The 25,916-nt window shown below is 44.2% G+C and overlaps 1 protein-coding gene across 1 annotated transcript in view; it reads right to left on the bottom strand.

The window, feature by feature from the left end:
* ATP8B3 (ATPase phospholipid transporting 8B3) overlaps positions 1 to 25,916 on the bottom strand; it is a 317,397-nt gene that overhangs the window by 158,697 nt on the left and 132,784 nt on the right. Inside the window, exons 10-14 of the mRNA XM_069963518.1 lie at positions 18,274 to 18,432; positions 15,601 to 15,689; positions 15,009 to 15,202; positions 9,526 to 9,734; positions 9,392 to 9,420 (exon numbers count right to left, since the gene is read on the bottom strand). Of these exons, the coding sequence (XP_069819619.1) occupies positions 9,392 to 9,420; positions 9,526 to 9,734; positions 15,009 to 15,202; positions 15,601 to 15,689; positions 18,274 to 18,432 (680 nt within the window). The remainder of the gene's footprint in view (positions 1 to 9,391; positions 9,421 to 9,525; positions 9,735 to 15,008; positions 15,203 to 15,600; positions 15,690 to 18,273; positions 18,433 to 25,916) is intronic.

The following is a 25,916-nucleotide window of genomic DNA, read 5'->3' as shown; positions in this document are numbered from 1 at the left end:
CTGTTAATACATATTCGCAGCAGTCTTTCAGAACGCTGCGAGTATGTAAATAACCCGCCCCCTTAACCAGCTGCCGCTGTATACATTACCTGTCTTCAATGCTTGCTGCATGGGGTCCCGGCTTCCTGCTCTCCTGCCCAGCCTATCAGTGGCTGTGGCTGGGCAACACACTGATTGGCTGGGCGGGAAAGGAGGAAGCCGGGACCCTGTGCAGCAAGGATTGCAGACAGGTAATGTATACAACGGCAGCCTGTTAAGGGGGCGGGTGAATTACATACTCCGTCCGAAAGAGCAGGAATCCAGGACCCCGTGCAGCAAGGATTGAAGACAGGTAATGTATACAGCGGCAGCTGGTTAAAGGGGCGCGAAAGTCAGGACCCCGTGCAGAAATGATTGAGGACAGGTAATGTATAAAGCGGCAGCTGGTTAAGGGGGCGGGTGATTTACATACTCGCAGCGTTCTGAAACACTGCTAAGAATGTGTATTCACAGGGGACTGACAGGACCTTAGACCGTAGTGGATCTTGCTGCGTGATTTCTGCTGCGATATGTCCCGTGTAAAGGCACCCTAAAGAACTTCAATTTGGAAGTGATACATTTGCATTTTGGCCTATATGCATTTCTGTTATTTGTTGCTGTATTTACATGGATCAGTGAGTGACTGATATTCTGTATGAAAACAGATTCCAGAAGAAGGTCTCTGATAGGTTTCCAATCTATTTTTGGTAATAAAAAAAAGTATGCAAGTTCTTAGGCTGGCAATACAGCAGTGAGAATATGGCCATAAAGAAGTCACCTGCACTCAGATGCTAGAAAAACATTTAAAAGAAAATAAGGTGGCAAGTGCAGTGTCTCACTGTGTGCCCCCCATGGAATGTTTAAATTGGGTTGATTGCCATTATATTTACAGTATATTTATTGCTAACGTGTTTATGATGTTTTGGCAATTTATACTTTTTGTAGTTTTATTAAGCTGTTTCTACACTGTTAATGGATTGTACTGGCTGTGAGAAAGCCGAATCACTTGTATTAGCTCATAGCACTACATTGGGAACATTCTAGATCATGGGAGATTACGCTATCCCAGCGTCTTTCTGACAAGATAGAGGAAGTTCAGCAGTAGTTAATAGTAGAGAGAGGATGGGTGACTAGTACCTTATTTCCCTCCTTCCAGAGGTAGGCTTTAGGCTATGTTCACACACAAATGGTGCGTGGCTAATCCATAAATGTTAGCTCTGCCCAAAAGACTCCAACAATTAGAGGCAGAAAAAAGTTAAAACATTTTGTGCTCTTTTTTGTGCCTCTAACTGCGTGTAACTTTTTTCTGCCTCTAATTGTTGGAGTCTTTTGGGCAGCACTAACATTTATGGATTAGCCACGCAACATTTTTGTACTTAGACTAGCCTATCCCAACCTGTCCCTATCTGGTCTATCCTGGTTGTCTTACAGCCCTGCACTTTCCTCCAAAGCACCACATCCTTGTATCTTCTTAAGACCTGGTACCCATTTGGGTGATATGTATAAAGCCCAAGAGGCTTGAAGGTGAGCATCAGCATCTTGCAATAATATTTGACTTGTTTGTACGGTATCACACGAGGCGCTGCTGCCTCGCCTTTTTTCTCTCTCTTGTCTATGTTCACACAAAGTATTTTGCTCAGTATTTTGGTGAGTATTTTTCAACCAAAACCAGGAGTGGGTTAAAAACACAGAAGGGCTATGTTCACACACTGTCGAAATTTAGTTGATGGCGGCCATTTAATGGCAAATAATTGCTGTTGTTTTTAAAGCGGTTATCCGGAGCTACAAAAACATGGCCACTTTCCCCCTACTGTTGTCTCCAGTTTGGGTGGGGTTTTGAAACTCAGTTCCATTGAAGTAAATGGAGCTTAAAGGACAACTCCCGCGGGACCCCCCCCCCCCCAAAAAAAAATAAAAACACAGACAGACACCATACTCACCATCCCTCCGGTGACGACCGCCACTGGATTCGTCCGCCGTCCGCCTCTCTGTCACCGCCGTCTAGCGATGTCTCTCATTTCAGGGGGCCAGGTCCATTGGCTGGAGCGCATCACATGGCTTCCATAACTTTGTAATGTGTGTTAAATGAGCAAAAAAAATTTTTCCGTGGGAGTTGTGCAAACCGCACCTGAACTGGAGACAACAGTAGGGGGAAAAGTGGCCATGTTTTTGTAGCGCTGGATAACCCCTTTAAACAAAGACGGAGGACTTTAAGATAGACTAAGCACACAGGGCTTTAGGGCCCATAAACCCTGATGCCACTTAACCGTGGGATGTGATATGCTGTTTGCATTACTATAAATTCAAGGATTCAAATCTAGAAACCTTGACTGTGTGGAGTTGTGAAAAGAGACACTCCATACACATTGGGTTTACCATTTTATCTTCTTCGTCAGCAGAAATGGCCGCCACAGAGTTATGTGAGCCAAATGACCTGCCTACGTTTATATTAGAGCTGGAGCTCCTTAGCGTGTCCTTACCTGACTTACCCTTGCCAAGACTGCCTGTCAATCTTCCTGCTAGTGGCGTAACTACCATAAAGGCAGGGAAGGCAGTTGCTATGGGGCCCTACACTGCAGGGGGCCTGGGGGCCCGTCTCCCCTGTCTTCAAGGTGGCTATGCTACTGATAGTAAAGCACCCTGTCAGAGACGCAGAAGGGAGCGTCTGCAATCCCCTCTTAAACACCTCCGCACCTCCCCCTGACACAGGCTCAGAGCGTCCTGCACCAGTGTCCCCCTCTCTACAAGTGGTACAGTCCCGGGACGTTCTGCTAAGCCCCGCCTCCATTGCCGCAAGTCCCGCCCCCAGTGCCCACCGTGGGTGAGATATTTGCTCATGGCAGAGTGCACAGGGCCTGAGGAGAAGACACACAGCAGGAAAATGGTAACTATCACTGCCAGCTGGAAGTCACCAGCTTCCCTGGCATCCTGTATAATGGGGTCACTCAGCTTACCTAACATCCTGTATAATGGGGTCACCCAGCTTTCCTAGCATCTTATATAATGGGATCACTCAGCTTCCCTGGCATCCTGTATAATGGGGTCACTCAGCTTCCCTGGCATCCTGTATAATGGGGTCACTCAGCTTCCCTGGCATTCTGCATAATGGGGTCAGTCAGCTTCCCTGGCATCCTGTATAATGGGGTCACTCAGCTTCCCTGCATCCTGTATATTGGGGTCACTCAGCTTCCCTGGCATCCTGTATAATGGGGTCACTCAGCTTTCCTGGCATCCTGTATAATGGAGTCACTCAGCTTCCCTGGCATCCTGTATAATGGGGTCAGTCAGCTTCCCTGACATCCTGTATAATGGGGGTCACTCAGCTTCTCTGCATCCTGTATAATGGGGTCACTCAGCTTCCATGTTATCCTGTATAATGGGGTCCCTCAGCTTCCTGGCATCCTGTATAATGGGGTCACTCAGCTTCCCTGCGTCCCGTATAATGGGGTCACCAGCTTTCCTGGCATCCTGTATAATGGGGTCACCAGCTTTCCTGGCATCCTGTATAATGGGGTCACTCAGCTTCCCTGGCATCCTGTATAATGGGGTCACCAGCTTTTGTGGCATCCTGTATAATGGGTTCAGTCAGCTTCCCTGGCATCCTGTATAATGGGGTCAGTCAGCTTCCCAGCATCCTGTATAATGGGGGTCACCCAGCTTCCCTGGCATCCTGTATAATGGAATTCCTCAGCTTCCCTGGCATCCTGTATAATGGGGGTCACTCAGCTTCCCTGGCATCCTGTATAATGGGGTCACTCAGCTTCCCTGGCATCCTGTATAATGGGATCTCTCAGCTTCCCTGGCATCCTGTATAATGGGGTCACTCAGCTTCCCTGGCATCCTGTATAATGGGATCTCTCAGCTTCCCTGGCATCCTGTATAATGGGGTCATTCAGCCTCCCTGCATCCTGTATAATGGGGGTCACTCATCTTCCTTGCATCCTGTATAATGGGGTCACTCATCCTCCCTAGCATCCTGTATAATGGGGTCATCCAGCTTCCCTAGCATCTTGTATAGTAGTCAGTATAATGGAGGTCACCCCCCGGACTCAGAGCACCCCCCAGACCTGCAGGGACTCAGAGCAGCCCCTAAACCCTTCCCCCCCACACACACACACACTGTCTTAAAGCAGCCCGCACCCCGCAGGTGTCTCAGAGATGCCCCAACCAGCAGGGACTCCGAGCGGCCTGCTACCACTCACCCCCCCACCCCAGGGCACAGCGTCTCAGAGCTGCCGAAGGCGTTGGGACAGCTCCATATCGCCGGGAAAGGTAATATGTTGGGGGGCCCCCATAGACTTTTTTGCTATGGGGCCCCATGAATCCTAGTTACGCCCCTGCTTCCTACAACACTTTAACATGGACATCTTATTACTATTAACTGATACAATACTTTATCATTTTAGACTACAGGCAAGGACTGCATGGACATCGCTAACTATGTCTGTGCAGCCCATGCTGACCCATAGTCGGCCCGTGCAATAGCTCAGTAAATAGCAGTTTATGATCGGTCATGTAATAGGACCCTTACTCAAGCAAGCCAGTTTCTTGGTTTGATGGTATTGCATGTAGTTCAGAGGGACATTTTGCCTAAACTTCTTTATTTATTCCAGACAGTGGCAATTTGTGTCCCAACGAGATTTTTTTGGGTCCTGTAGTGGGCAGTGTCTAAAATCGTTGAATAGACCTAGATTATGATTTGCAGCGCTCACCAAGGTCCAATGGCTAATCCTGGATCTCAGCTACTTAGAGGCACAACACTCTAGAGGTATATTATCCTGGTTGGAGTTGGAACGTGTGCCATCCTTTTTTCGCTCCTTATTTGGGGGTGCGACTTAGGCTGCATTTCCACATTCCGTGTTCCTGATAGAACACGGACATGGAATGCCAGTACCGGAGTCCCCCCACGCCCGGACAGCATCTGTAATTAGAGCGAGGTGCTTATGAATACAGTTTTCCCACTTCCAGCATCTAATTACAGATGCTGTCCAGGCACGGGTGGACTCCAGTACTGGTATTCCACGTCCGTGTTCCGTCAGGAACACAGAACGTGGGAATGCAGCCTTACTCTGACACAAGTTCTAGCTTTGATTATCTTTTTAATGCTACTGTGGCAATAAACCACTCTCTCTATCTGCTCTACAATTGTGGCTTGGCATTGTTGACTCCCCACCTTTTTTTTCCATTTGGTACAGAGTTTTGAGCTTCACACTTTATCTGAAGGCGAGGCTAAAGATTTGCACACTAACCCACGGCCTGTCTCAGGCTGCAAAGGCTAAAGAGAAAAATTACAAGATAGAGGCGAGATGGCCCCGCTCACCTACATCATATGTTCCAGATGGCTTCTGATTAATGTTGGAGTGCCTTTCGGCTCAGGGCTCACTCCTTCATATCTGGTGGTAGTGCCCTCTCATTAAAGTTTTCTGGAACAAAATTCCTTATTTATACTTCTTATTCTGGGAAAAGTATCTCTAATACTCCTCAAGTCGCTTTGCTATCCCTGGTCTTTGTCTTAAGGCACATGTTGGCAGCGGCTAGAATGGTGATTCCAAGATATAAGAAAATGACAACAGTGCCCTCACGTTGAGTGGGTGGCAGATTTAAGTGAAATTGGACACATGGAGGAAATAGTAGCTGAGGCACATGATCGGTCTCCTAAATTTGATACAGTGTGGCTCCCGTGGTGATAACACATGAAATCAGAAGAATTCCATGCCTTTCTTACTTTAATCACTTAAATTTTTTTTGTTTGTTTGTTTTGTTTTTGTTTTTCTTCTTCCCTCTTTTCTCAGCGGACAGGGGTTGGGGGTGGGTTTGAGAAGATTTAGATATACAGTGGTGCCTTGGATTACGAGCATAATTCGTTCCGGGACTGTGCTTGTAATCCAAATCCACTCTTAAACCAAAGCAAATTTTCCCATAAGAATTCATAGAAATGATTTATTATTCTGAACAACATTTAAAACAAATGAAACAAACATTCAGAAACAGCTGAATATGTGATATTATAAGTTACTGTACAGTAATGGAGAAGGTGGGAAACACCAGGGCTGACAGAGACTGAAGGGAGTATGAAGGAATGAGCAGGGCAGATATGGGCACAGTATAGTAGCGCTCTCTGTCCGGGAAGAGAGGGGTTACAGCTATGGAGAGATTACCTCCACAGTCCTGTCCCCTGATGTAAGCCCCAGCCTTAAGTGGATCTGCTATGATTTGGAAGGTGAGGGAGACTTTCTGGGTCAGAGTACAGTGCTGTAGACCCTGCTATGCAGACCATGCCCCTCCTCCACTTGTGCTCCCACCCAGTACAGGGAGCTCTTAAAGGGGTTGTCCGGCGAAAAAAATTATTCACAGAATAACACACATTACAAAGTTATACAACTTTGTAATGTATGTTATGTCTGTGAATGGCCCCCTTCCCCGTGTCCCACCACCCCCACCCGTGTACCCGGAAGTGTGGTGCGCTATACATTACCTGTCACGTGCCGACCACGGTCTCCGATCCTCAGCAGTGACGTCTTCTTCGGGAGGCCAGCGGATCTTCCCGAGTGCTGGCCGCCCTCTGCAGCGTCATCCGAAGCTCAGCCGCGATTGGCTGAGCATAACTGTGCTCAGCCAATCGCGGCTGAGCAGCTGATGACGTGGCCGCGTCATCAGCCGCTCAGCCGCGATTGGCTGAGCATAACTGTGCTCAGCCAATCGCGGCTGAGCGGCTGATGACGCGGCCACGTCATCAGCTGCTCAGCCGCGATTGGCTGAGCACAGTTATGCTCAGCCAATCGCGGCTGAGCTTCGGATGACGCTGCAGAGGGCGGCCGGCACTCGGGAAGATCCGCCGAACTTACGAAGAAGACGTCACTGCTGACGATCGGAGACCGTGGACGACACGACATGCGGTGAGTATAATGCACCACACTTCCGGGTCTAGCGTGGGTGGGGGGAAACACGGGGAAGGGGGCCATTCACAGACATAACATACATTACAAAGTTGTATAACTTTGTAATGTGTGTTATTCTGTGAATAATTTTTTTCGCCGGACAACCCCTTTAAACCAAAACAATGCTCTTAAACCAAGTCACAATTTTGAAAAACTGTGAGCTCTTAAACCAAAACGCTCTTAAACCAAGTTACTCTTAAACCAAGGTACCACTGTATAGGTGTTTTGTTTTGTTTTGTTTTTTCCTTTTTTTCCACTTGGTATGATTTGTATTTATGTATTTGAAGTCTGTTTACGTTTCTTCTTTGTTATTTATTTATTGTTGGAAAGAACAAAAAAGTTAAAAAGGAAAATAAAGTTTGATAAAAAAAAAGTCTCATTAGCTTGTTATAATACTGAAAGGTTAAAAAAAAATACTGAAAGACTGGTTTGAAAAAAATCAACATGTCCATAAAATCTCAAGCTTCAAGTAACAGTTGTCCTTGTTATACTTTTGCAATTTTTTAATGTGCATCTCATTGTCTACATTTGGAGTGTTTACGTGACTAATGTCATATGTTTGTATTCGAACTATGCAAAAAAAAAAAAAAAAAAAACAGATTGAACATAAAATTGTGACTGTTATTTCAGGTGACTTTTTAGGATAAGCTGTCCTACTGTACGTATATAAGGAGCAGGACTATATGAAGTATATGCCATCCAACCCCCCCCCCCCCCCCCCCCCCCCCCGGTTACCACCCTGCAAACTCCATCTCTGTCTGCTTTTCCTATGCTCAGTTACAGTGAGGATGCAGACTATCCACTGTGCTGCCTCCTATACATTATATAGACACTAAAAAACAGATACTGCAATCCTACCTCACTGTAGCAAATGTTTAGAAGTTCCCAGACCAACATTGAGCAATCTAACATGCAAATTCAGCATTTTCTGTGGTCAGAAAGTCTGAAAATACACAGGCCGTTTCTCAGCTCCTCCTGCTTACTCATCCGCCTTGGCACCTCCGCCCTCCACAGACTTTCTTCTAATCACTTGTACTATTGATTTATACAAAGTGGTTTGAAATGACAGGTACACTTTAACCAACAAGAATCACTTGGGGCATAGCAGTCCCTGAAGTAAGAATCCAAATCCCTGTGATAATCTTCCTAGCTCATGCTGAGGGACTAAGTGAGAGGAGAAGACAAAAAGACACGTGTCTATGGTGAGAAGATGTACAGGAACCCTATAGCATAATTAACACATTTTAGGGCTTTAGACCAGATCAAAAATGTCATTCTTCCCTGCAGATCCCATTCTTCTTTTTCTAGTCCTCCAAACATTTCTCTTTTTTCAGCTTCAGGGACAAGTGCTCGGTGCAGAACTTGACTCCAATCCAATCACTGGTCAAGAAGGGACACCACTGGGACCAGTAATTGGTTGAGCCTGCAGGTCATGCACCAACCACTTGTCTCAGAAGCAGGAAAAAGTCTGGGGGGCTGGAAGGAGAAGAACAGGTGCTGCAAGAGACCGGGGTTAGGTAAGTTTGCCCTTTTTCTATTTTCCCCCACCTCACCACCCCAGCAGTTTACACAATACTTGTCCCCAGTAATATGCAGATACAGGCACTACTACTTCCATCAAAAGGGAATAATTTGGAGTAAATGGAGTATTGCACTTGTAAGTCTATGCTTGCACTGGTGGTGCTCACTTGTTGGAAATTTAGTGCCGTATTCACATAAACCAAAGAAAAGAAGAGATACAAGGGCACTCACCATTCCGTGCAGTAATCTTTATTGTAATAAAACAGGTAAAGAATTGTCAGCTCTTTATTGTAGTGTAGACTTCAGTTCACATAACTGTGGCAGGCGGCAAGGACGCCAAACGATTTCAGCAGACAGCTGTTTCACGTTTTAGACCTGTTTCGCGTTGAATACGAAACAGCTGTCTGCTGAAAGTGTTTGGCGTCCTCGCCGCCTGCCACAGTTATGTGAACTGAAGTCTACACTACAATAAAGATCACTGCACAGATCTCTTCTTTTCTTTGGTTTACACAACACCTAAAAGGGAGACCCCCTGCTCCAACCACTATTATTTTGTAGTGCTGCAAGTGACCTCCACTGTGGAAAATTTCATCTATTAGTATAAAGTGTGCCACTGTTAAGTATATATGGAAAATCTATATGACCAGACAGTACTCAGAGTATGCCCTGGGGCAAATATAACATCTATGTTCATTGTGCAGCCCCCATCACTGCACCAGGCTACAGAGCATAGTATAACCCTGCGGAACAGCTTGTATCAACCTGACTGCATCCATGACAAGATACGGGGCTAATGCACAAAGCTATTCCACAGGCTTTGTCTCCTGAGATGCTAAAGAAACAAGTATGATAAAACTGCAGAATTGATTTAATAAACAATGAAGTATAAAATACAGTAAAATATATTCCTGTACCTTTAGATCATTCTCACATGAGTTTGTTCCTGCAATAAAAAAAACATAAAGCAAAAACTTTAATTAGACATTCATACAAAAATGCTGTATAATAGAACCAGAAAAAGTAGTCAAAATACTTTGTCATAGGTTACCGTAAGTGTTTCCTGAAATGCAGCATTTCTTGAAGGTCATAATGTTTTGTGTCAGGGTTCCAGTTTTATCAGAAAAAACATATTCAACCTGACCAAGCAAGTCATTAAGGCTAGTTGATCTGGCTTTGGCTGGCATGTCTTTGTCCGCAAAATACATATCAATATCCCAGTCAATATACATGCTGTGGACCAGATGGATGAATTCTAATCTAAAAAATGAATGTGAAATAACATTTTCACAACGCTTGAACAATCTTCTAAAAAATGATTATAAAACAGTCCTAAAATGTATTATAAATTATTATTTTACTGTAGTAGCTAAAAATGTTGACACAGAGACAAGTTGTGTAATTTTACGATTATCTTCAGTTCTTTCCAGACTCCCATGCAAATGACAGGGTTTACCATTCAAGAGTAGAAGGTGCACTACATATGGGGCACCTCCTACTCCTGAGCTGGGCTTGCAGCTATACAGCAATGGGCCTAGAAAGAGCTGAGCAGGAGGCATGCATGGTATGCCTCCTGTCCAGTTAGCCAGCCTCCTGCCCATTCAGTCAGGAAGGGAATCTAGAAGTAGGTTAACACAGTAACATAGTTAATAAGGTTGAAAAATTACAAGAGTCCATCAAATACAACATACAGAAACCCTACTGTGTTGATACAAAGGAAGAATCCTTATGAGGCAGATGACAATTGGCCCATAACAGGGAGAAAAATTCCTTCCCAATATCAAAGTGGCAATCCGAATAAATCCCAGGATCAGTGTTCCATCACATGAAATCTAGTACCCATAACTTGTAATATTATATATTTTTTAAGAAAAGCATCCAGGCCTCCCTTGAACTTATTTAATGAATCAGCCATGATAACATCATGTGGCAGAGAGTTCCATAGTCTCATTGTTTGTACAGTAAAGCATCCGCATCTGTGTTAGTGGGGAAACCTTCTTTCCTCTAAACGTAGAGGATGCCCTATTGTCAGGGCTACAGACCTAGGAGTAAAAAGATCACTACAAAGACCTCTGTATTGTCCATTCATATATTTGTACATTGTAATTTGATCGACTATTGAACATATTCTCATCTTAAGCATCTACGTCTATTTTGATGCATCCCATGATTTTATGAGCCCTGGCAGCCAATTTTCTGCCCAAGCATCCAGCTTCCAAATCTCTCTGTAATATGATATTATCCTCCTCTGTGGTGATTACTTTAACTGGTTTAGTGTCATCTGCAAAAATGGAAATTTAACTCTGTGCCCCTCTACACAGTAATTATTAAACATATTAAAAAGAAGTAGACAAAATACTGACCCCTTTAGCACCCCACTAGTAACTGTAACCCAATCAGAGTATGTTCCATCCATCCTTCATTCACATGGCCCTGTAGATGGAAAAATTACCTCTGTCTTAACACCTTCAAGACAGAACCCTTTGATTCCCTTATGTCCGGGTCAAATTAATGCAATGTTCCTCCCCGCCTTCTAAGAGCCATAGCGCTTTTATTTTTCCACCTACAGGGCTGGTTGGGGTGTCATTTTTTGTGCCATGATCTCTTGTTTTTTTTCATATTGGTGCAACAGAAAAATTTTGATTGCTTTTTATAAATTCTTTTCTGGTATATAATTTTTTTTTAAATCCACAATCTTGACGTTTTTTTTTTTTGGGGGGGGGGGGGGGTTACACGGTTCACCGTGCAGGAACAATAATGTTATATTTCAATAGATCGGACAGTTCTGTATGCTACGATATATAATATGTTTATTTTAAAAAAATATATTTTTATTTCTATAAAGGCCAAGGAAGTATTTAAAACTTTTATTGGGAGGGGGGGGGCTTAAAAGGTTTTTTTTTTTATACTTTTAAAAACTTTTTTTTTAAATACACTTTTTTTTACACTTTTTTTCACTGTAAAACATGCAATCATTGAATTGCATATACTGATTTATGCTATGCCATAGCTTAGCATAGATCAGTGTTATCGGCGATATATGCATAGAGCCTGCCTGAGAGCAGACTCTATACATAGAACACCAATCTGACAGGATGGAGGCAAGTGACTTACCTCCACCCGATGGCACAAGCGATCAGGACCTCCGCAGCATGGCTCAGTGACAGATGCTTGTTCTGTCACTGAGTTCCTTAAAGAGGTATTCCAGGGAAAATCAATAAATTAGCAATGGAAAGGGTTAACCAAGGTTAACCAAGGTTAACCCTTTCCTAAAATACTTACCTGTCCTTTACTGGTCCCTCAAGGAGATCTCCGGTCACGTGAGCGTCCAGCCTGCGACTCCCTGATCCTCTCTCCTTCCGGTCCGGCAACGTCACTAAACCCTCCGGCTCTCCTCCTTATTAGCAGCAGAGCACTAAACCCTGACTGGCTTGGTGGCGTGTAGCCAATCGGGGTTTAGTGCTCTGCGTCCCCCCCACCTGCTGTACGAAGTTAGCCGGGTGCTGATCCCCCCGGCCCCTCCTTCCTGTATCACTATCCCGATTCCCTCGGCCCCCTCCTTCCTGTATCACTACCCCGATCCCCCAGGCCCCCTCCTTCCTGTATCACTACCCCGATACCCCCGGCCTCCTCCTTCCTGTATCACTACCCCGATCCCCCCGGCCCCCTCCTTCCTGTATTCCTACCCCGATCTCCCCGGCCTCCCTCCTTCCTATGTAATCTGTCCTATTCAAAGATCGCTCACCCGCACCCCCGGGTGTAAGTGTGCTGCAGCGCTGGCCCCGATCTCCGCACCTATTGCAAGCAGCTGTACTCAGCTGACAGTGTGTGTGTGTGTAAGGCAGGAGAGATTTCTTGCAAGCGAGAAATCTGTCCTGCCTCACACACACAGCGCCTGTCAGCTGAATACAGCTGCTTGAAATAGGTGCGGAGATCGGGGCCAGCGATGCAGCACACTTACACCGGGGTGTGCGGGTGAGCGATCTTTAAATAGGACAGATTACATAGGAAGGAGGGGGCCGTAGGGATCGGGGTAGTGATACAGGAAGGAGGGGGCTGGAGGGATCAGCACCTAGCTAACTTCGTGCAGCACCTAGCTAACTTCGTGCTAATTTATTGATTTTCCCCGGAATACCCCTTGAAATACCCCTTAAAAATCCACTATAGATTGCGGTGTTTAAGGGGTTAATGGCAAGGAGCTGCAGGATCACAGATGCCTCTCATTACTTCTGGCCCCGGACACACTGATGTGTGCGGGGCCACTCTCACTGTAGCGGTCCCGCACACATCAAACCCCCTGAACTCAGAAACATATACTGTATGTACATTCCTACTGCACGGGGGAAAATAAATATACATGTTACTGACGTGAAGGGGTTAAGGCCATTTTGGGCTCTGTCCTTAATAATTAATTTTACGTGACTGCTCTTAAAAAATTAAAACCTTTAAAAAAAAAAATAATAATAAATATAAAATTGCTCTATTACCATCCGTATAAGGCTTTTATTTTTTGGTCTATGAGGCTGTATGAGGAGTCACTTTTTCTGCCATGATTTCTTCTTTAAATTGATAGCCTGCTTGCTAAGTGCAACTTCTTGATCACTTTTTATTACAATTTTTCTGGATTTTATTTGACCAAAAATCGGCAATTTTGCACTTTAACATACTGTATTTTAGCACTTATGGCACTTACTATATAAGATCAGGAATACCATAATAAAATAATTTAGGCAATTCTGCACACGTCAATACCAAATATGTTTATTCAGGAGCGGGTATAGGGACGGCATGAGGGACGGCAGGAGCCTCCCGAAGATGACGTATTTGACAAGATTACAGACGGGGTCAGTCGATGTATAATTTATGTATACTACACTACACTTTCGGGTACACGGGCGGAGTTGTATAACTTTGTAATGTGTATTATTTTGTGAATAATTTCTTAGCGCCGCAATACTCCTTTAAATGCAGCTGTGATTTTTGACAGCTGCATTTAAACGCTGAATTAGCCAGCGTGGTGAACAGCCCACATTGACTAATGGCAGCCATTCAGAGGGAAGTCAGGGTGCGACCCCTCTGAACCTGTCATAAGGCACTAAGGGGTTAATCACAAGGTTTCTAATGTCTCAGGAGCCTCTAAACACTTTATTGATCAGCATGATGGGGACTTACTGGGGTTATCCAGTGCTATAAAAACATGGCCACTTTCTTTCAGAGACAACATGACTCTTGTCTCCAGTTCAGGTGCGGTTTGCAATTAAGCTCTATTAACTTCAATGGAACTGAGCAGCAAAACCCCGCCCAAGCAGGAGACAAGAGTGGTGCTGTCTCTGGAAAAACTGGCCATGTTTTTGTAGCACTGGATAACCCCTTTAAAGTTTTTCACTTCTTTCGCTATAGAGAAGGTATTCAATAATGTTAGAGGTGGCAACTGGAAAAGGAAGATGTACAATAGAGAGGCATTTTGGATACTAAATTTTGGGACGAGGTTCCTTACAGGGTTGAATTATAGGAATGATCATATGTTTGTTTACTATACCATTATTATTCCCATCCAATTGGATATTAATACACCAGAGGGTGTTACCTGTATCCACCCCACCTATCTGGACAGTGAAGCTGGATTGCGTTTACTGACATGCGCATTCAGTCCAGAAGCAATCCAGGAGGTGGAGTAGGTAAGTGTTTGGTACTGATTTTGTATGTTTTTTTTTAGTATATTTAAGACAGGCAAGCGGTTATATACTTATCCTTGAAAAAGGAGTGTGTATGCCCTAGGCTTGCAACACCCCTCCATCCCTCCTCATCACTAGGAACACCCCTGGGCAGGATTTTTCCTATTCATCACCTGTCTGAACACTGCACAGGTGCCTTAACGATCCAGCTCATGTGCAGTGTCAACAAAGGTAATGAATAGGAGAAATTGTTCTAGGGACATTCCTAATGATGAGGAGGGCAGGGAGGAGGGACGGAGGGATGTCGCAATGGGTACTCTAGGCCATGGGTACTCTAGGCCATGCCAATTTGACACAGGGCTGCAAGTTAAAAAGTTGTTTTTTAGGACAATAACTGCATCACCTGCCGAACAGACCCCAGGACAGATTTTGGAGTGAAAGCAGCTATCCGAAGGTTCAAGCAGTTTGAGGGGGGGGGGGGATTTGTCAGATTTTGGGTACAGAGTCGCTTTAAGTATACTACAGCAGACATTTTACATGTCGGTTTCTCCACTCCTGGTTGATACAGCTGGGGACCAGCTGTCATACTGACAGCCACGTTTTTGCAGTCTCCGCAGAGGGGACCTACACCACCTTATTCTAGACATGCTATGAAAAGGCGATGTCCTGGAATAAGGGCCCTTAATGACCGCATATGGTTGTCATTAAGAAGTTAAATACCGCTAACTCTCAAAACATTTAAATTATAAATACTATAGCAGCATTCTTGTATATAAACCACACATTGTGGAAATTTCAATACACAATTTAATTTCCATTAAAGTACTTTAACTTTGTATTTTCATACTCATGTCCTTACGTGATATACATTGACATCGGCACAATGGTGCTCATCAGAATTGTATAGCCCCAGAAGACAAGGAATGCACTGTAAGCTGGACCCATGTTTGAAGGTAATGGTGGTATATAACTGTGTTTTTCCTGGAACTGGTTTGCCCAAAAACCTGAAGCGAAGGCCAGTGACACAGCACAGACAATTAAAACCACAAATACCTATAAATTAAGTAAACAATGTTACCATCAAAATACTAACATCATCAAATACAATTAATGTAGAAGCACATTTTGCCAAAATAATGATGACCCTACTGCAGCATTTTAGCAGTGTATTTTCATTTAATATATTTGCATCTTTACATTTGTATACTCAGACAGATATACTGGTGTAAACTGCCCTTAGCAACCAATTACAGCTCAGTTCTCAGCTCTAGTAAAATATAAGCAGAGCTGTCATAAGTTGCTGTGGGCAGTCTACACCAGTCTATATTTTACTCCCTTTAATACATCTGGACACAGTGGCTTAATGGGGAGTTTAGTTGATATTTTTGTCCTAATGATGCCTACAAGTTTTCCTTTAAAGCCTAACAATATAGTAAAATATGTACACTTACTATGACCACTATATAATTCATCATAACATCCAATTTAGTTTTCTTCACTGTGAATCTTCCACAGTTTTTCATAATTTTTGAGTCAAATCCTATGAAAGTGAACAAGGATTGTAAAGTACTGCATAAACATTTATTGTGTAGATATTAGTCACATAACAGCTCCTATATTAAATACAAATGGCCTAAAAAGGATATACAGTATATAGTTTAGTTATATATGTAGAGCTGAGACACAAAGACAGGTACATATGTAATATGAAAAGTTATAGTTCTATCTCTGCTTACTTTCAGTGAATGCAGATATACTGACAGCAAGCAGTGATAGAACTATAACTTTTCATATTACAAAAACCTAGGCGCAGGGACACATGTAAGTCTACAGAAGCAGTAGTAATCACTAGCAATGATCAGGTGCATGGAGATGATCCAGATGATGTCCTGGGGGGTCGGGTTACCAAGTAAATAGACAGCTAACCTGGCCCCCAGAGAGGAGATCACATGTACTGTGTCTACAATGGGAGGGGGGAAGAGGGAGCAGCATGTTGTCAGAGTGGACACAGAGATGATGAATTTAGAATTCCAGAGACATAGCATGGTATTGGGAAGGGGGACCGTTTGAATATTGTTTTTGTTACCCCCTTTAAGTCCAGTTATCCCGTTTATAATGTTAAGCTCCTCCTGCACCCTCTTTGTGTGTTACTTGTGTGTAGGCAGGGAAAGTGGGCAGGGACTAGCGAAAGCTTCCCTGTCTGTGTCTCCCCTGTCTCTTCCCTGACCGAGTCCTATCACTGACAATATGAAATAGAGCAAACATCTTGTGTAGGTCACTCAGAACCCTTGTGTTCCAATTGAAAAATATAAGTTGAAGATATATCAAAAAGTTAAAGCTGTAGTTACATGTTAAACTTGTATTAGACATATTAAACCTGTACTAGCACAAAAAGGCCACAAGATGGCAGCATAAGGTAGAGACACAAGCATACACAACCCACAAAACGTTAGAGATAATTGGCTTGCGGGTGAAAAATGTAAAAAGTTCATGCAACAGTGATATTATATCATGAAAGCAGGACATTTAATGGAGAAGTCCGTCAAAAATGGTCCGGCAATACTTTCATAAAATTTTTACCGGACTTCTCCTTTAAGTAAAAGCACGCAATGGTGATTTCGTCATCGCAAACAATTTATTCAAACAAAAGCCAACAACAGTGGTGGGTATACCCCAACAAAAAATGTCAGCGTCTCAATAACTTGTCATTTCTCCTTGAGAATCAATTACAGCTTGACATCATCATCTTATGCTGTTCACAAGTCAACCTATTGCCTACTGAGGCATGGCATCCCCCTTTCCCTGAAGTACGGCCCTCAGGTCATTGAGCTTTTGGGGTACAGAGTTATGCGCCTCTACACAGCGACTCAGCTGATCCCATAGCTTTTCTATGTAATTAAGGTCTGGAGAAAGTGGAGGCCACTCCATTTGTGGTCACCCAGTCTCCAGCAGCCACCCCCTAATGATGCAACATCAATTAGCTGGAGCATAGTGGTTCATGTAGATGAAATTAGGCCTTCCTTGTTTATGGAGAGGCACAATGACTGGATTAATGATGCTCTCACAGTAGTATGAGCTATTCACAAAGTGTAGGGCAGTTCTGTACTGACTAGACACACCTGCCCACACTGTAATATCACCATGTGGTTTATGTGTATTAGTCCGAAAAATTTATGTGATATGGTAGCTCCCTCAAATGAATTTAAGGTTGGGCCCAAGGCACCCTAGTCCCTCATTCTGCAGTTTGTTTGTTTTGGAATAAAAATGACACCCCAACCAGCCCTGTAGGTGTAAAAATAAAAGCGTTATGGCTCTTAGAAGACAAGGAGGAACATTGCTTCATTTTGACCTGGACATCCGTGCATCAATGACCTTCGGTCATGAAGGGGTTAAATTTGAGGCATGTTTGTTTTTTCGATTTGGAAGATTCCTGTCTGTGGCATATACTGTACATACAAGTACATATTTGGAATTGTCATGTCTGCTACAGCTGAGGCTATTAAAGATTTTTAAATAAATAAAAAACTAGCAGAATTTATCTTTTTCTTTCATAATACTGCCTCTTGCTACTTCATGTCTGGGTGCTCTTCATGTGTGAGGTCTGTCTGAGTCAAGTAGGGGCACATATAGGGTATTTCTAAAACATCAGAACTAGGGAAATAAGTATTGAGATGCATTTTTAGTCAACACCTGCTGTGTTATAGGACGTAAAACATTTAATTCTACCTCCAAGAGGTTAATTTTAGCCCACACAGAAGTACACATTCAATATGTGCCAGAGGCGAAACTACAAATGTAGCAACCATAGCGGCAGCTACAGAACCCGCCACATCAGGGGGCCCCATGGCCTGCTCCTGCTATACACTGGGCTCCCTGAGTGGTCATCATTTGCAGCGGCCGAGCAGGCCTCCAGGGATCTGCAAATGTCCCTTTAAATGAAAGTCCTCCTGACGAGTGCTTGCAGTTATGACTAAACTTGGCGGCTTAGTGGTCAGTCAGGAAGGAGGGGGGGGGGGGGGTCAATCAAGAGCTGGCTATGGGGCCGAGCCATTTCTAGTTACGCCCCGATATGTGCCTTATGCAAGTACAAAGATGATATATACTGTATTTGATCAATTACATACCAGCATAAATGACCAGTCCGTAGCAATATTTAGTGTTACGCATTTTACATCCCCTTAGAAGAATGCAATCTTTATCTAAAGAATATTTTTCTCCATTCCATTCCATTGTTCCAATAAAGGAATGCATGTTGCTGTTTGCCTCCTCACAGACAACTTTACCTGAATGCAAAATACAAAGAAGATGATTTTAAAAAGGTCATGTAGCCATTCCAGGACACTACTGTCACATTCTTAGCAGCACTAGCTCATTTGTATCAGCAAGGTCACTCAGAGGCCGCCCGGTTCCTGTGCTTGGTGCTGTTTTTTGGCCGTGCATCAGCCCGACAGGCCAGCCCCCCCCCCCCCCCCCGTGGGACCATATCTCCTCCCCTCTGTGATGCAGCACTATAAAAGCAATGGAGCTGCGTCACAGAGGGGAGGGGATATGGTCCCACTTGGGGCCACTGGGCCCACCCCCAGAGCATAGACCCGGGCTGGTGCACGGCCAAAGAATGGCCTCGAGCTAGGCAACTGGGCAAAGTTAAAAAAAAAAAAAAAGGACTGAACTGAACTGCTACTGTAAAAAAAAAGTGATGTACCTAATAGTATATTCATTTTAATAAACAGAGAGGTCTAAATACTATATGGATGCCAAACTGCTAAATGGGGCACATAGGGGCCTTACTACTTCTGCATGGTGACAGAGGGGCATATCTACTATATTGGGGCACAGAGGGGGCTTAACTACTATGTGGAGACACAGGGAGGCCTGACTAGTAAATTTGGGGGCACAAGGAGGGTCAATCCTTTATATATTGAGGGGCTAGGGGGCTTATCTACTATATGAGGACATCGAAGGATGCAGCCTGAGTATAAATACTAGATGGGGCATAAAGTGGGCACTGTTACAGCGTGGAGCAATACAGATGGGAAATTTGTCTAAAGGTGAGGATGGTCCTGGAGCTGAGAATCTAAAACGTTTGTCTGGTAGATCCTGCGTACACAATTCATGGACTGGAGAAGTCTTTGTGACGGCCAGGCCAGATGGGGAGGAAAATGAAAAGCGAACCACTTCGATTAGCAAAACCATCACTTGTAGTTCACACAGAGAAGATGCCTAGTCACTGGATGTAACTGCACTACTATATACTGGTATTTATAGTAATAAAATAGTTCATATAGTAGGTTTTATTTGGTGACAGTACAGGACACGGGTGTCAACTGTATCCCCCAAGCTGTTACCATCATGAAGAACCATTGGGGCGATTTAAATGATAATTACAACACTGGTATCAGGGTCACCAGGTGCACAGAATGGTACCTTAATGTACCATGCTGCACACCTGGAGCTAGGTTCCCTTTGATCCAATAGATATATATCCTATGATAGCTCATTACATACTACAAAGCATGTGAGAGAGCACTAGGTTTAAAAGGATACTCAAGGGCTTGAGCCATCTCGTCTGGAGGCGAGTCGTGGCTATCTTGGTATCATGTCATGACCAAGGATGCCTCTGATGCAGGGTTGAGGGTGCCCGATGGGTCTTGTGCGTCTTAGAGTATTGGGGCTGGCCTTCACAACCAAAGCCAATCACAAAGGCTGTCCGTGGCTGGTAACTATGGCCCCAATACTCCAATTCTGTGGCGCGTGTGGCATTAACCTTTCCTGCACTGATGTGGAGAGAGTAAAAATAAGTAAGCGCCAGAGTGGTCCTTGAAAGATGGGCCGCTTGCCTGCTACTCATGGGACAGAGCTGTGTGCCTGCTCCCTAGGTAAAATTTGTCAGCCAGCCCCTAGATAGATAGATATATGATAAAAAGAAAGATTGGCAGTATGAAACTGATATCAGCTCATCACATATATTGGATTACACATACATGTACAATCCTAACATGAGAACACAACCAGCTGACATGCCATGGCCCGGGTTGCTGGAACTGATGTTGGGCCTGTTGGTGGGTTCGGGTGTTTTGGGGGCTACTTGTCACGGTGGCCAGGAGTGGTAACACCCATGTATTGACCCCATACGGGCCCCTAAGTTCTATTGCACCTATACACACCTACACTTGGGCTAAACCTTTCTCTGCAGGAGGGGCGCCAAACTGTCCAGAGTGGGTCTTATACCACTGCAGGCTACAGTGACAAGTGCCCAAGTGATCCTAGACCCACTCAGCTACCACACCATTGTACCAGCTGACCCGGCAGTAGACCAAAAGCCACGGGCCATCACACCCACCGCAGGACACATGGCAATCGGACGTTAGTTCAAACAGGCAAAACAGGTGAGTTGACAGAAAAAAACAGTAAAAGGTGTCAGGGACCGGATAGGAGGGACCCTTGCCTAATGTACTAAGTACTCTGCCAGGATATGGTGAAGTGTTTCCGTAGTGTTTGAAGATATCTTTGTACTCACGTATGCAGTTATCTTCCCTAACCGCATTTTGCCTCTCAGTGTCAAGTTTCCGTCCTAATGGGGTTGCATGAGGCCCAGGTCTCTGCAATGAGTGGAGCTGGGTTGTAGAATCCTTCCTACTAAGCTAAATGTCTGTCAGTAGAGAGCGGCTTTCTGGCACTGTGCTATACTGCAGGTACAGTCTTGAAGTATCCGTCCCTTTCTCTAAGATGGCCAACTATCCTGTGTTCTTAGGTAGAATCCCCGGTGTAGGCAAGGGGTGAAGAAACCTTGTTACTCTTCCCTTGGATAGTTAGCTGCAGGAGCAAACTATTTACATGTCCTGCCTGGCCTGAAGCCAGGCACTAACTCTCTGCTAAAGGAAAATTGCTACTATAAAAATGGGGAAAGTGTGTGTAGCTAGACTTAGGGCCACATGTATCATCCGGCGTACGGATGATTTTCGGCGGAAAGTGCCGATTTGCGTATTTTTTATACGCAAATGGCCGATCTGCGAATAAAATATTCGCAAATCGGCACTTTCCGCCGAGTACGCCAGGGGGACGGAAAACGGGGCGTGTAGTGGGTGGAACGGAGGGCGCGGACTTAGAGTCCGCGCGATTTACCATCCGTTCCGCCCAAATGTACGCCGAAAACTTACTCCAGTCCTCAGCTGGCGTAGGTTTTCGGCGGTGCGCACCGGCGCGCACGGGATTTATGTAGAGGCAGTCCGCCTCTACATAAATCCCCGTAGCGCCGGAGCTGCGGGGGCATTTATAAGTCCGGCGTAAAAAACGCCGGACTTAATAAATGCCCCCCTTAGTGTTAGCTGCAGCTATGATGTGAGAGTATGACATCTAGTGGTTGGAGGAAAGAACAGCAGCCTCCTGTCCTAACCTGTGACACTAGAGTGAGACACTTTTACCAAGGTGTAAGAAGAAAAAGAAAACATGCAGTGGGACACTACAGACACTTTGTAATAACTAAAAGCTTATTACCTATACTGCCATTTTATGTAGACAGATATAGTAAGGATAAAGGGGTTCTCAATACTTTAAAGAAAAAATATAGAGATGCTTTCGTCCAAAAACAGCGTCACCCTTGCCCTTAGTTTGTGACTGGTATTGCAAATCCATTCACTTCAGTGGAGCGGAGCTGCAATATCACATACAAACTGAAGAGGAGAGTGGTGCTGTGTCTGGAAGAAGGCCGCTATGTTTTTCCAACCTTGAGTAACTGCTTTAATTTTTACAGAGCTCTATATGTGAAATGGAGAAAGCCTTTTACTTCTCTCTATCCTTATTCACTACATGAAACATAGCAGAATATACCTGAGGTCTGCAGAGGTTCCCCTATGGGTAAGGGCCTGATTTGGGCGATTATCACTCCGTGTAATAGAGAGATCAGCCGATGAAAGGATCATCGGCTGATCGTTTCTTTACACCCTGACCTAAAATCGTCTGCCAACCGCACATTGGCGTGTGTAATAGTGAGGCACAGCTGATAGCGGACGATTCAACAAACATCACCTGTACACGTTCCCGGTCTCCTCCTGCACTCTCTCTCTCCCGGTTCAGAGTGGCCCGTCTAAGCTGACAGGTCACTCAGCCAAACAATGTCTGTGCCGCCCTTGCTAAACATTTATTGGGCTGTGTAATAGGTAGGGCCGTATTTACCACTAGGCACCCGTGGTCCAGTGCCAAGGGCAGCACCTTGCAGAGGGGCAGCCCCAGGGAGCAGGGGGAAGGAAACAATTTTTTTTTTTTTTTTTTAGTCTCCCACCTCCCGTTCAGACTTGCCAGTAAATCTGTTGTCTTTTTGAGGGGGTAGGGGAGGAGGTATGATCAGATCTGGTGGGGAGGTGTTATTCAGATCTGGTATGGCTGTGACGCCTGGAGCTATTACCTACCAATTCTGTTGTGAGAATTCCTTCGGGCAATATGCAGACAGCTCTAATCATTGAATCAATGTTAAAATTTGTGTTTTAAGCAGTTAAAAACCATGACAATGCCATTCAGACAATCTACATGTAGAGAAATGCATGTGGCCGAAACCACGTTCCCCAAGATGGGGGCATCTTCAGGTTTAGTGCCTAGGGCAGCAGCAGCTGTTAATATTATTATGCGATTCACCGTATAGGAATAGTATTGTTATATCTTAATCAATATATACTGTAGATATTTATTTATTTTTACATGTTCTATTTGTAAATTAGGAAAGGAGTGGATTTAAACTTTTATTGGGGAACGGGCATGTCATTATTTTTCTCACTTTGTATGTCCCCATAGGGGACCATTACATTAACCCTGGTCATTGCTGTCTGAAGATTGCTGAGCTGACTGCACAGAGGTAAGTATGAGACCTTTGGCAGACAGGGAAAACAATCATGCTGCAGGGGTCCTAATCGAACAGTGACAGTAGCACAGCCGATCATTTAATGTAAGGCTCTGGCCAGGGGCGTAGCTAGGATTCACGGGGCCCCAAGAGTGACTGGCAGAGCAGAGAGCCAATGGCTGCTTGCTATGACAGTCCACTGTTTTTACCTATAAGGGCCCATTAGGAGCCCTTATGGTTAAATATATAGGTGCAGGAGCAGACTACCTTCTGGCTAACCCCTTATGTTCTGCAGCGTGTAAGTCACCCAAAGTTCAGAAGACAAAGAGATATCTGCTCTACTGCTCATACACTGATAACCCCTGACCTCTGCAAGGAGCTCCGCACATTTTCCTTTCCTACTTCACAGCTGGAGAACAGAGGTCAGAGGTTATCGGAGCAGTAAAGCAGATATCTGTCTTCTGCTTGTTAACCCTTTTTTGTGTTGCAGCATGTAAGTAAATATTGGGGTAACTTACACCCAGCAGTACATAAGGGGTTAAGCAGAAGGACACACGCTCTTACCTTTTCCCCCCGGGCCCCCCTTCCTCCACGGGCCCCACTAAGCTATGTATTGTAATTAGACAACACTTATATAGTACTCTGTGTCCCCAATATCAATCATGAATTACTCAAGGTTCAAAATAAATGACAAAACGCCGCCCTGAGGAAGCGATGCGAAACGGCATTGGAGTGAGGTCTGGGACCTTATATTGGCATTGGAGTGAGCGGACTGGGACCTTATATACTTTTTGGTAACATATTTGTGGCATGTTTATGACTATACCTTGTATTATTACTCTGTTTAGCGTACTGGAGCATTATAGCACATCACTTGCACTTTATTTTGTACATGCATTTATGCTGAATGAGTTGATTATTAGGTTTACAAATATGCACATACACTTTAAGGCTATGTTCACACTGCGTATGAGTCCGGCCGTAGTGCGAACCGCGAATATACGCACGTAGTTTTGAGGTTGATGCGTTCGCTTGAAAGTATACGAAATACGCCCGCACAATGCACACTACGTATGAGCTTACGGCCGGATAGTATGCGGCGCCGTGAAAAATGAAAAAGACCATTGTTTGAGGACGGAAATGTTCCAACTCACAGCCATGGATTTCTATGCGGTCCCGTACGAAGTACTTATTTCAGCCAAATTGAACTTGATTTTTCGACCCAAAAGGTTCTGTGAGTTTTATTGGGCTGGGCGAAGATTTCCAAGTAAATGACTTGTTTCAGATCACTTCGAAACAAGCTAGGGAAGCATAACTGTACTACGGGCGTATGTTCGCGGTTCGTACGCATCCAGCCGCATGCCGATTTTTCCCACGCCCGTAGTTTCAGCGCACATGTACGGCGGCGTACGAAATGCGGCCGGACTCATACGCAGTGTGAACATAGCCTAAATGATTATCAGTTACTCTTGTCCCAGTAGTTGGGGTCTCCCACCTCCTAGGTCTTGATTTTATATGTTTTTTTTTTCTTTTGTGATGGATTTAATAAAGTTTTGTAAATTATTTTGAACCTTGAGTGATTTATGACTGATATTGGGGACACAGAGTACTATATAGGCGTTGTCTAGTATTCAGTCAGGTACTGAGTGTCAGTTTTCAATTATACATTATACATCATTTTCCTAGGAATATAGGTGTTTTCTGGTTCTGGTGCAACTTAACCCGAATGTTTAGCATTTGACTCCTGGTGGCTGGAGAAGATGGACGCAGAAGATGGATGAAGTCCTAGCACTAATTGTTATACAGTCACTATCACTAACTGACTCCTGTCAGAGAGTCTATATGCATCCACTTTGCAAATACATTTTCATGTAGTTAAATGTAGGTTATGTATCTGGGTACTAATCACCCATACACACCCTATGTCCTAGGGGGAGTAAAACAGGTAGAGTGACTTTGTAGAGGAGGATGTAGAGAGTGTATTTCTAGATATATAAATGGGTGTGCTTGTAGGTACATAAATAAAAGCATGCATTGTCAGTCAGCAGGATATTGTTTAACCTCCTGCCTCCGCAGCCTGTTTTGGCCTTATAGGGGAACTCCAGCTAAAGGTAAAAAAAAAAAAAAAATCTGCCGCAGAAGCATATAGCATTGCTTACCTGTGTGATCAAGTTCTAAAACCACCAAAAATCCATTTGTTTTGGAGGTCTTTGTTCTGTATTTTGTGGCTTTACTCCCTGGTTGAGCAACTGCTTAGTATTACAATTTACAGAATGCATCGCTTCCCCTCAGCTGTTCAACACAGTCCTGCACCCTGCGCGTTCTCCGCCGAAAACCGTTGCAGAACATCTAGGCCGCAGTTTCATTGTGTTACTAAATTATTTAATTGCAGTATCAGTTGCCATTTAACTCAAACAGCACTCTGGATTCTCTTCTTGTAACGTTGATATTGGAATTAAATTAAAAAGATCATTACTTTATTTGTGCCTTTTTTTCTTTCCATCTCGTCGCACATATTATGATCAAGCATCTTTTATCTTTGAAGTTGAGCCCCACAAAAAGGACTTTATCCGATATTATCTTACATGGGACATACTGTTTATGCCTTGTTTTTTGTCGAGATGGGATTTGCAGTGCCGGCTCTGATCCTCTATGCCATTTAGCATCATTTACTTGTGTTACTGCATCATTTTTGTGGAGACATTGCAGTACTGCAATGACACTCCAACATGTGTGAACACAGCCCTAATTTCTCTGCAGACTTTTGCACAATCAGTGCTGCAGCTGCTTCTGGCACTAAAGCGATGACTATTGTTAATTACATTATATTAGAAACTTATATATGTTAGGGTGATCGTTTCATTTAAATACAATTTTCTCATACTGATGTACCCCTTTAACCTCTTAAGGACATATGCTGTACCCGTACGGCATATG

This window comes from Dendropsophus ebraccatus, chromosome 3, assembly GCF_027789765.1.
Source record: "Dendropsophus ebraccatus isolate aDenEbr1 chromosome 3, aDenEbr1.pat, whole genome shotgun sequence".
NCBI lineage: Eukaryota > Metazoa > Chordata > Amphibia > Anura > Hylidae > Dendropsophus > Dendropsophus ebraccatus.
Note: the sequence above shows the minus strand (reverse complement) of the source record. Positions and strands in the feature narration are given on the sequence as shown.